This window comes from Octodon degus, unplaced genomic scaffold (genome assembly GCF_000260255.1).
Source record: "Octodon degus isolate 3935 unplaced genomic scaffold, OctDeg1.0 scaffold00005, whole genome shotgun sequence".
Lineage (NCBI taxonomy): Eukaryota > Metazoa > Chordata > Mammalia > Rodentia > Octodontidae > Octodon > Octodon degus.
In genome coordinates, this window is record NW_004524581.1 from 13,969,586 (window position 1) to 13,981,484 (window position 11,899).

The 11,899-nt window shown below is 47.9% G+C and overlaps 1 protein-coding gene across 2 annotated transcripts in view; it reads left to right on the plus strand.

Moving 5' to 3' along the window:
• Adk (adenosine kinase) overlaps positions 1-11,575 on the plus strand; it is a 563,958-nt gene extending 552,383 nt beyond the window's left edge. Inside the window, exon 11 of one of the 2 annotated variants that reach the window (XM_004624031.2) lies at positions 10,893-11,575. In XM_004624031.2, coding sequence (XP_004624088.1) covers positions 10,893-11,017 — 125 coding nt within the window. In that variant the 3' untranslated portion in view covers positions 11,018-11,575. The remainder of the gene's footprint in view (positions 1-10,892) is intronic. The other variant, XM_004624032.2, reaches the window with a different exon arrangement.
• The last annotated feature ends 324 nt before the right edge of the window (positions 11,576-11,899 follow it).

The window sequence follows — 11,899 nt, forward strand, 5'->3', positions numbered from 1 at the left end:
GCATGTGGTGCTGGGGGATTGAACCGCGGTCCCTGATGCTTTTGCTAAGCTTGTTCTAAGTAGGTGCTTTAGACCACTGAGCCATCTCTCCAGCCCTCATTTGTACTATTTTGAGTACACCTGTTTCCAAAATATATTGCTTGAATCTTACCAAAGATTAAAAATGAAAAGAAAATATGTGTAGCATTTGAATAAAGTCATGATGTAAAATCAGCAGGCACTAGAGCACTCTCTACTCTTTTTGCAACTCTTCTGTGCATCTAAAATTATTTCAAGATAAAAACTACAAAGAAGATAGATAAATAGTGGGTCATGGAACAAAAACGGCTTTTTGGAAAAATGAAGCTCTATCAGCACCAGTGTGCCGACACGCCAAGGGCACTCGCAGGGCCTGACCTAGGCTAACAACTGTTGGATCTTAAAGACCCTTTTGGCCTAAATTCAATAGAAGAAAATTATGTATAAAGCTAGAAAGCGGGCTGGGGAGATGGCTCAATGGAATAAGAGCTTCCCTGGCAAGTGCCAGGGAAGTGCCTGAGTTCAATCTCTGGTTCTGCCAAAAAAAAAAAAAAAAGCTAGAAAGCCAGTGACAGGCGGGAGGCCTGCCATAGGTAGTGGGCACGTTGGAAATGCCCCTTACAAATCAGCAGGAGAAGAGAGGGGAGGAGAATACCCCTGTCCCTTGAAGGGTCTGAAAGTACGCAGAGAGCCGGGGTAGACAGCAGGAGCAGCGCCCCTGCCCTCCTGGCCTGGGAACCTGCCCCGCGGCCCAGTGCCCGGCCCAGGGCCATGGTGTCCGGCCGCCCTTCCAAAGCCGTGCACGTGCGGAGAGTGCTCCCAAGAGAGCTTGTTATAGCAAACACACAACACTTATTGAGTCCCTTTTTTAAGATTTTGCTCCTTGGATTGCTTTTGTGGAGGGAAAGAAGGTTATTGAGAGAGGGTCTCGCCATGGAGCCCAGGCTGACCTCCGACTCGTGGGGTCCCTCTTGTCTCAGCCTCCTGAGTGCTAGATTGTAGGCATGGGCCACCTCAGCTGGCCTCGCATGGCTTTTTTTTAAACGTCATGGACCTCCCGGCTGTGCTTGTCTGCTGTGGTGTTTACCAGCTACGTTCAGGCCTGAGGCAGTGTTTCAGTGAAGAAAATGTGAAAAAGCCCTTCGGGGTTCTCAGTGCAGTGTTCGTGTATGTTAACACCATACACCTGTATCTTTCCTTAAAAAATACATCATTTGAATAATACCCCCAAGACATAAGAACTCCCCCCTCTGACCCTGCCCCCAAGGCACACTGAGAATGCGATTGAGACTGGGCATGTGCCTGTGATCCCAGCTCTTGGGAGGCTATAAACAGAATCATTAAGTCCGATCTAGTAGACCCTTAACACTCTTTAGACCCTTCCCTAATATACAGGAAAAAAATAGTAATAATAATAATAAAGAATTTTTCAAAGTGTGAAAGGGAAAACCAAAAATCCTACAAAAAATAAAAATTTAAAAACGAGAGTTGTTCTTCAAACATATAAAACATGTGCAGCTTTGCTCATAGAAAAATGCAAATTAAAATTGCACCATGGTGCAAACTATGGTGATACACACCTGTAATCCCTGTACACTGGAAGGCTGAGGCAGGAAGCTCACAAATTCAAGCCAAGCCTGGGTGACTTACTGCATTAACAAGACCCTGTGTCCAAAGGCCTGGGACTGCTGCCTAGTGGGATGGCCTGGGCTCAGTCTCCAGTACCACAGAGAGACTCAGCAGAACACAGACCTATTTCTCCCCATCAGACTTGCAAAAATTAAAAAGCCAGATAGTCCTCTCCATCGGTGAGCTTGCAAGGAAACAGACAATCTTACATCACTAGCAGAAATACCAAGTGACTCAACCACTCTAAAGGGGAATTTGCTAGGATCTAAAGAAACTTCATGCCCACTCACACACCTTTTCGACATAGCAGTCCTACCTCTAGAAATGGATCCCAAAGAGACATCCTTTATGACAGAAAATGCTCATGCTTATGACTTTCATTGCAGCATTATTTGCAGTTACAAAACATTAGCAGCTGTCAAAGCGTGCCCACGCAGGAGGTGGGGGGTAAGCCGTGGCGTGGGCTCATGGAGCCAGTGTGGAGAGGAGCAAGGGTCTCAACAGAGCTAACTGGATGCACCTCGCGAGCTTGTGTGACGCCTCTCCTAAAAAGAAATGAAATACTGGCAAATAAACCAGAAAAGAGAGAAGTTGGCTACTTCCAAGAGATGAGGACAGAGGGTGAAAGACAGTGACACTTCTCTACCTTAATTTTTTATAGGCTTTCTGCTCTTGTAAACATGTTAATATTCTCCATATATTTAAGAATAACTTAAAGATTAGCAAGTCTAGAAAGAGAGAGGGAATGAAACTGAAAGTGCCAACAACACAGGAGCTCAATTTTTTTTTAAATCTTTTTTTTATTTTTTATCTTTTGGAGACAGGGTCTCCCAATGCAGTTTAGGCTGGCCCAGGCCTCACTTTGTATCACAGGCAACAGTCCTCCTGCCTCAGCCTCCCGAGTGCCGGGAACCTTTCAAGGATAGCGAGCCCTCTGAGGGGTAGACAAGAGGGCTGTTCCTAAATGACTTGCAGAACAGTGTGTGGCTGACAACAGCCAGCCAGGCTGGACCCCCAGACGACCTGAGGGTTACTTGGGTCAGGGGGAGCTTCTGTGGCTGCCTCAGGACGTTGAGCGAATGAGGAGTGGACAAACCACTGAGCGGGTGAAGCTAGAATGCCTTGGGGACGGGACTAAAAGCACTGGACTCCAGAGCAGGGCCCTGTCCACATCTGCGTTTGTCACCGTCAATCGCTGATCATCCCCTGGGCCCAAGGCAGCTTTTCACTCCGCGCAGTCCAGACACGCACACACCTCCTCCAGACCAGAGTCCCTATTTCTCCACGCAGAAAGGAGCCAGGGTCCTTGGAGAAACAGCTGATCACAGGGCATGGCAACGCCCAAAACACGATGCTGGACAGTGAACAAGTGCTGAAAACTGAAGTGAAGGCAGCTACACACAGTGGCACAGGCCTGCAATTCCAACACTCAGGAGGTGAGGCAGGAGGACAGCGTGAGTTCAAGGTCACGCTGAACCAGCCTGAACTATGCAGTGAGACCCCCGCTCCAAAAAATCAAACATTAAAATAAAATAAGGTGAAGGCAGGTCCAAAGATGTAGGGAGCCAGCCTAAAGATGCTCCCACTGGGAAACGCCAGGACAGTAGTACTCACGGTCCAGAAAGGGTGACAAACCACTGAAACAAAGTCACGTGTGCATCTGTGTTTATAATAAACACATATTGATGTAACACATGGGAGAAGGGGTAGCGCTCTCCCTTCCAGAATGCCAGGAGCTCACCAGTCGACGTGCTCTGGAAATGGGAATCACGCAGCATAAACTGCTTCAGGTGGAACGCACGAGTGGACCAGGCCTGAAGACGCACCCCTGTAATCCAAGTGCTCTGAGAGGCTGAGGCGGGAGGATTCCAAATGCAGGCTCAGGGCCGGTGAGATAGCTCAGCGGTCTAAAGCGCCTGCTTAGGCAGGCATGCAGAGACCGCAGTTCAGTCCTTGGTACCACATACCATGCCAGGCCCACCCCCAGGGTGGGCTGAGCCAGCCGCTGAATACATACATACATACATACATACATACATACATACATACATACATACATACCAGATGCAAGCTCAGCCTCAGCAACCTGTTGGTTATCACACAGTAAAATAGAAGTGAAAGGGCTGCGGTGCAGCTGTGTGTGCTGACCAGCACGCAGGCTAGCTCCAGGGCCCTCCCACACTCACACACAGATCATCAAGGATGCAAAACCCAGGAGATGGGAAGTGTGTGTGTGTGTGTGTGTGTGTGTGTGTGTGTGTGTATGTGTTGCTAGAGTTTAAACACAGGGCCTTGCACGCAGCACAAGCTGAGCTGTGATCCCAGCCCCAAGGACTTTTGAGGAGGAGGAGAATATTTGCATATTTCAAAGAGATACCCACACCCTGCTTGTAAATGCAAAGGAAAAAGAAATGTACAAATGGAGAAGTAGAAGTAGGACAGCATCTTGAGCGTCAGAGTTAATGTCACCAGGGAACAGCAGATGGACAGGATGTGTCTCTAAATGTCATAGCCTGAGAACAACCCAAAATAATTTCTGCGCTTGTGCACACCTGTGATCCCAGCACTCTGGGAGGCTGAGGCGGCGAGATCCCAAGTTGCAGCCCAGCCCAGGCAACAACAGCTTAAGGAGCCCTGTCTGAAAAATTTTTAAATGTATAAATATCAGGGAATGTGCTTCATTATAAATACCTCAATGTGATTATAATTATTAAGCTATATTAAAAATTATAATTATTATTTATATAATCTGGCCAAGAATGTGCAATCTAGATTTAATCATGAAGAAATATCACAACCCCAAAATGAACATGACTATTAAAATTAGACTAGAGATGACTGTTCTTCAAAGCTGGCCATGCCCCAAGCAGAGCTGCAGAGCACGGTGCTGCACACCGGCAGTCCCAGCACTCGGGAGGCTGAGGCGGGAGGGTCCCTGCAAGCTCAAGCCCAGCCTGGGCTACATAATGAGCTCAAAGCCAGTCCACACTACATGGGAAGATCCTGTCTCAAAAAATATTTTTAAAAAAACATTTTTTTAAGGGATTGAGGAAATGTTTCAAGTTGAAGACCAAAAAGCCCCTGAGGCAAGTCCTAGACAGCCTGGATTCGATAGTACAGGGGCAAGTACTGTGAAGTACACTAGCGGTACCTGATGAAAGCGAATAGACAGTGGACTGCTGCCCCTGGACCACGGCTGCCTAAGGGAGCTTCCTCCTCCCAGGACAGGCAGGGGAGGAGCCTAGAGGCGCGCAGCCGCAATAGACACAGACTGGCCTCGCATAGTTGAGAGGAAAAAAATGTAAGAGACCGCGTGCAAATGAGGCAGAAATGTTACCAATAACTGCACCTGGGTAAAGGAGCCACAGGTGTGTCTTAGGCTATTTTTATTCCTGCTACATTTGTCTGATTTTAAAATTCTTCACAAATAAAAATGTCTTTAAAAGTACACGTTAGGCGGGCTAGTAACTGGAGATCTGAACTGAATCCTATACTGGGGAACATGATGTTAAATGAAATAAACCAGACACAAAGGGCAAGCATGGTTTGAGGCTCCTTAATAGGCAGGTTGTTAGGAGGCTAGCAGAGTGGCAGCAGTCAGGGACTGGAGCCAAGGGAAACCGGGGCTTGGCAGGGCTTGGCGGGGTTGGCTTGGCTTGGCTTGATTTGTGAGACAGGGTCTCGCTCTGTAATTCAAGCGAGCCATAACCTCACTGTGCAGCCCGTGCAGGGCTCAGCTCTCTGAGATCCTCCTACCTCAGGCTGAGGCAGGAGGATCACTGTCAGTTCCAGGCCAGCTTGGGCTACATAGTGATTTCAAGGCCAGCCTGAACTAGAAGACAAGACCTTGTCTCAAAAACCAAACCAACTAAACAGAATTTTAAAATTATTTTTTAAAATAAAGTTTATTTTTGTATCTGTGTATTGAAAGTGGTTGGGATAGATATATAGTTGCATTCTCTTAATGAATAGAAGGATTTTTTCTAATGGTGTTTGTAAGTAGGATCACAAGTCTGCATCTTGTACAGCAATTAATCACTAAGAAGAATATATGCAGTGTATTATTTGTTGAAACTGTACTTTCGATTTGATTTGAAACTGTCTCATTGCTATATGTTTATCAATAAAACTTTGAAAAGAAAAAAAAAGATTCATAATAAAAAATAAATAAAAAATAAAGTTTATGCTACATATACTTCAAAAGTTAAAAAAAAGAAAGTTTTTTAGAAGCTAGGCAAGATGGTACATGCCCTTAATCCCAGCATACAGAAGACTGAGGCAGGAGGATTTGGGGGAGTTCGAGGCTACCCTGGGCTACATAGTGAGTTTAATTACTATGTAAATTACAGAGTGAGATCCTGTCTCAAAACACAAGCAAGTAAACATCAAAAAAAGTGTCAATATGACATTTGTTTACATTGTAAAAAGATTCCCTGCAGTTACTTAAATATAAGCTCCCTTTTTGATTTAAATAATTGTAAACAACTGTTAAGATTCCTACCAGCCAGGAGTACTTGGGAGGCTGAGGCAGAAGAATCACTGTGAGTCTGAGATGAGCATGGGCTACAAAGTGAGCTCAAGGCCAGCCTGAACCACATATGGGACCCTGTCAAAAAGACAAAAAAAAAAAAAAAAAAAAAGATTCCTCCTAGCCGCTTCACAGAGGGAAGCATCCCCTTGCCACAGACTGTTGTTGCTGTTAGTTGGTTTTTCAGTCCATACTTGAAGAGGCAGCGCTGTCCTGAGGACTCGGGTGTGGCGGGGTGCTCCCAAAGCCCTGCTGGCAGACAGCTCTGCAGACCACCTGAGAGCGAGTGCACAGCCCGAGCAGGCTTCTTCAGCAGAGCGCACTCGCCACCTCATCTTGGTCTTGATTTGGAAGGTGGCTCATTGTGTCAGCAGCACAGGGTCCCGAGGTCTGGCTGGGAAGGCGCCACCCGATGGCTTCTAAACACCATCTTCCAGGTACCTGCAAGGCAGAGCAGCTTGGGTTTCCCCTCAGGAGAAGCCTAGATTTCTCTGTTCTGGACCTATCGTATTTGTAGTTATACTTCTTTTCCCTTTTTCTACGTTTTAGTTTTATTGTGGTGTAATTGGCCCACCAGCAAATGCATATACTTCAGGTGTCCAGTTTTACAAATGCTGGCCTTGAGGTGCTCCGCACTCCCTCATGTGGGTGCAGCTGTGACTCCCAGCCCCACGCAGCGCTGCCTTCCTGCCCCTCCCATTCCAGTGCTGCTCCTTTCTGCAAGCTACAGATAAAACTGCTGCATATATTAGCTCACAAACCGGCCTGCCTCCCCAGGCACAGAGGCACACACTCGTCACCTCAGCACTCAAGAGGCTGAAGCAGGAGGATCGCCACCAACCTGAGCTCAATAGTGAGTTCAAGACAGCCTGGACTGCGTAGGGAGACCCTGCCCCAAAAACAAGAGAATCCTATTGTTGTTGGGTAGTTCCTTTAAAATAACTCACCAGACAAAAGTATTACACATCTTTCTTGACTCAAAGAATTAGATGAGACAAGCCAAAAAGGTACCAAAAGTTTATTTCTAAGGTGAGGGATGATGCTGGCTATGGTGGCCCACTGGTAAACCCCTGCACTCAGGAGGCAGAGGCAGGAGGATTGTGGTGAGTTCGAGACCAGCCTGGGCAACACAGAGTTCAGGGTCAAGCTGGACTACATAGTGAGACCTTGTCTCAAAAAAACAAGAGGTGGGGGGATAAAAAGGTGAGTCACGAAATGGCAAGGGAAAAGCAAAAGGGTAAAAGTGAAAAGAAAGCGTGAGCTGCTGTGCAGCGGGGCTAGCAGGCTTCCCTGGCGGCCGGTCTCCTTCCTGCAGTCCACGTGGCCTGGAGCCGGGAGGGGTCCTAGCTGTGGGGCCCCCAGGGGCAGCTGCTGCTCCCCCGGATCTTGAAGTTGACAAGGCCCACCCGCTTCTCCAGGCAGCTGTGCCGCCCCACACACGCCTGCGTCGCTGCGGAGTCTAGAAGCAGACTAGGCCTCCGAGGTGAGCGTAGCGAAGTTGCAGGATCCACCACGAGTACACAAGAAAGCAGCTGAGTATTTACATTAGTAATGTACGCAGTTGTGTGTACCGATGTCATATATGCTAGTAGTGAACACATATTAAAATATTTAACACTTAATGTTAAATTTATATTAAGGTACTATTTACTCATAGCATCAAATATAGGCCCTACTAGGAACGTATCTGATAAAAGTCACATAAGACCTGCACATTGAGAATGAAGAAATCCTGCTGAGGAAAATGAAGGAAACCTAGATGAGTGGAGACATGAAGTACACATAGCTCAGAAAATGCAGCGCTGAGACGGGGCGTGGTGGGGCGCGCCTGTGATCCCGGCTCTTGCGAGGCTGATCTAGTAGTGAGACCCTGAGCACCCTGTAGACTCTCCCCTAAAATGCAAAAAAAAAAAAAAGCAGCGCTGTTGTCAGCTCTGCAGAACTTCTTATAGACTTCATGTAACAACGATCCAAATTCCAGCAGGCTTTTCTCTTCTCCCTGCGTTGTGGCCCTGGGGACTGCACCCTGGGTCTTGTGCACAGAAGGCAATCATTCTACACAGAACGATGGTCCCAGCCCCTCACTTTTTTTTTTTTTTTTTTTTAATTCTGAAACAGGTCTCCTATATTTCCCAGGCTCGCCGGCCACGTACAGTCCTCCTGTCAGCATCCTGAGTTAAGGTATATGCCACCACACTCAGCTAGCAGGCTTTTAACAACCTGCTTCTAAAACTTTTATGGGGCTGGGGAGATGGCTCAGTAGAATAAGTGCTTCCCTGGCAAGCACAAGGGCCAGAGTTCAATCCCCCATTCCATAAAAACAAAAAAAAACATTTATGAACCAGGTGTGGTGGCACATGCCTGCAATCCCAGCACTCAGGAGGCTGAGGCAGAAGGATCACCATGAGTTTCAAGCCAGCCTGGGCCACATAGTGAGTTCAAGGCCAGGTTGAACTACAAAACAAGACCCTGTCTCAAAAATAGTTTGTTAATTAATTAATTAAAACTTAAATGAAAATGCAAAGTATCTAGATGAGCCAGAACACAACTTCAAAAAAGAATTTAAAAAGACGAATTATACTGCTTATTTTTAAAACTTATGAACTATAATAATCAAGATACTGCAGTGTTAGCATAGGGAGGCAGATGGATCAGTGGGACTGCAGAGTCCAGAAATAAAATCTTCTTCTGTGAGAACAATTGATTTTCAACAAAAGTGCCAACACAGTTCATTGGAGAAAGGTTAATCTTTAAACAGACTGTACTGGTGCAACTGGATGCCATGTGTGTGGGGGGCGGGGGGACCCACCTCAACCTTAATACCTTTTGCAAAAATAACTTGAAATGAGTCATATGGGGTTGATCCAAATGTGCTATGAGTATTTATTAGGGAAGGGTCTACAGGGTGTTCAGGGTCTCACTACTAGATCAGAGGTAGTGATCCGCCTGTTTACAGCCTCCCAAGAGCTGGGATTACAGCCGTGCACCACCACACCCCATCTCAATTGCTGTCTCAGCATGCCCCGGGGTGCGGCCAGCGCGACAGGCCCAGGATCGAACCCCCAATCCCTGAGCCAGCTTACAGGTGCTTTAATCCACTGAGCTATTTGGCTAGCCCTGGTTTTTGTTTTTGTTTTTTGTTGTTGTTGTTTTTGGTTTTTTGAGACGGTCTCCTTATGTAATCCAGGCTGGTTTTGAACTCACTGTGAGGCCCAGTCCAATCTTGAATTCAGAGTGATCTCCTGCCTCAGCCTCCCAATCCCTGGGATGACAGGCGTGAGGCATCACACTCAGCTGGGGTTTTGTCAGATGCTCTGATTGCATCTGTTAAGATGATCTGTAACCCTAGTATACCGGAGGCTGAGGCAGGACGATTGCTGTGAGTTGGTGCTGCAGGACAGCCTGGGTTACAAAGTGAATTCATTGCCAGCCTGAACCACATAGTGAAACTCTGTCTCAAAAAGACCAAAAAAAAAAAAAGGTAGACTTCACCACTGGCTCCATCAGGACGTGGAATTTTCTTTATAGGATGCTTTAAACTGCAAATTCATCATGTGGCATCAACGCGGGCTGTTGGGTTATCACAGGGAGCTCGCCGTGTCTGAAAGGAATTCTCCCCACTGCCTGGCTGGGCAGCGCCGCCCTATGCCGCCTTGCGCCCTGTCCTGGGCCAGTGTGTGTAGACCAGAGTGCCGTCCCGCTGGTCCCCACGCAGTGGTGGGGCACGGTCCCTCCCGCCTCTCCCTCTCGCCAGGCTGAGGAGAGCTTTGCCCTTTCACCCGCTTGTTCCAGGCTGGGCTCCTCGCGCAGCCGCCTGGGGTCCCTGGCCCTGAGCGGGGAGCGGCTGGGCCACCAAGGACGCCCTGGAAGCTTCCACCGCTTGTGTGGCAGCCGCACGCAGGGGGCCAAGGCGCCTTAGGCTTCTCCTCATTTAACTCTCTCAGGAATCCCGTGCGGCCAATATACAACATTAGAAAAAACTTCATTTATTTTGTCTGTATTTTAATGTTTTTGAAGGGCGAATAAACCTGGCTCCTTTTATTCTCTCTTGACCAAAAGCTGAAAGCCTCAACCCTATTTTGTGTTTCACACTACTTTACTGAAATGTCAGGCCGGTCCGCGGTGCCTGCTTGCAGCTTCTGGCAGTGGATGGAAGGTGGCGGGTCCTTGGCAAGCTGGCCTGTCCCTCCCGGGTGGTGCCCAGCAGCAGCATGCTAGAAGGATGGCAGCGCGGGCAGCGGGGTCTGTGCAAGGAGGATGCTAAGTGATGTTACTTGGCCAGCATTTCTTACTCAAAATCCCTACCCCCCTCTTTTTTTTTCCTGTTGCTATTGTTGTTGGTGTCATTGTACTTGGGGATCTCATTAGATAGCCAGGCAGGCCTTGAGTGCACCTGTAACCCAGCCTGGCCTCTACCTCGAGACCCTCCTGCCTCAGCCACCGCAGGCGGCACCACCGCACCCCGTGGGCCTTCCTGAGTGGCAGGAAAGCAGGATCGGTGAGCACAGAAAGACCTGCGAGACTCCATGGCAATATGGCAAGTTGTGCTGCCGGTTAGGCTCCGAGGAGGCCTGACCTGGAGGCCGTAATGGCAGGGCAGAGGCCTGGCCCCTGCGGGGGGACACCTTCCTGCAGAGCCCGAGGGAAGGCTAGGGGCTGGAGTGCGTCTGTCGGGGCATCTCCACGCCCTCACGCCGCTCGTCTCTGCCTCTTCCAGGGTTCCTGTCGCAGCTGGTCGCCGACAAGGCCCTGACCGAGTGCATCCGCGCAGGCCACTATGCGGCGAACGTGATCATCCGGCGCAGAGGCTGCACCTTTCCTGAGAAGCCGGACTTCCGCTGAGGTCGAGCCGCTGCCCTGCCTGCCGCCCGGCCCGCCGCGGCGTCCCTGTGTCCCTGCCCCGCGCAGGGCGCCCCTCGCGCTCCTAGGATCTGTAGTCTCAGCAGCCGTAGCTTGTTGGTGCATCTTCAATGTTAGACCGGAATAGAGCAATTTTATTTCAATTACTCTGTAAATTCATGTGTATTTAGTAAATTGAACTGTTTTTTTACATTTCTGCTTTGAATGCAGATGCAATTTAATATAATAGATTTTTTAAAGAAATTAATCTTAACACATCTATCTCTAGCTTTTTATATATAACTTTAGAAATGCGTGTATACACACATCTAGATAAAGGAACCACATAGAATCATGATAGTCCAGTAAGGTATGAAAATATACATCTTGCCAAATGATTCCAGATAATCTCAAAATCGTTAGTGTACACTCAATCAGGTAGTACACTTTGGATAACTGAGTAATTTCCCAAATGTTAAATTGTATTACAATATTCAGATCATAATCTGCTTACTTATGATACTCTTTCATTTGATACAAATAAAACTTGCTATATAGGAATTTTGTCTGTCTTTTCTTGTGCTCAGTAAAACTAAGGGAGAAACAGTATTATTTAGGTATATAATTTTTTTTCTTCATTTATATATTTGGTACAGGGTGTCACTCTGCAGCTCGGACTCATAGTAATCCTCCTGTTTTCAGCCTCCCCAGCGCTGGGATTACAGGCCTGCGCCACCACGCCCAGACACGTTACCTGGCAGTGAGGGGGCCTGGTATGCAGGGCGGGACTGAACCCTGGTCCCCACACTTGTCAAAGCAAGCGCCTCGTCCTCTGAGCTATATTGCTAGCCCTGAAAGAGTGCTATTTAGCACTGGCCCTGCAGT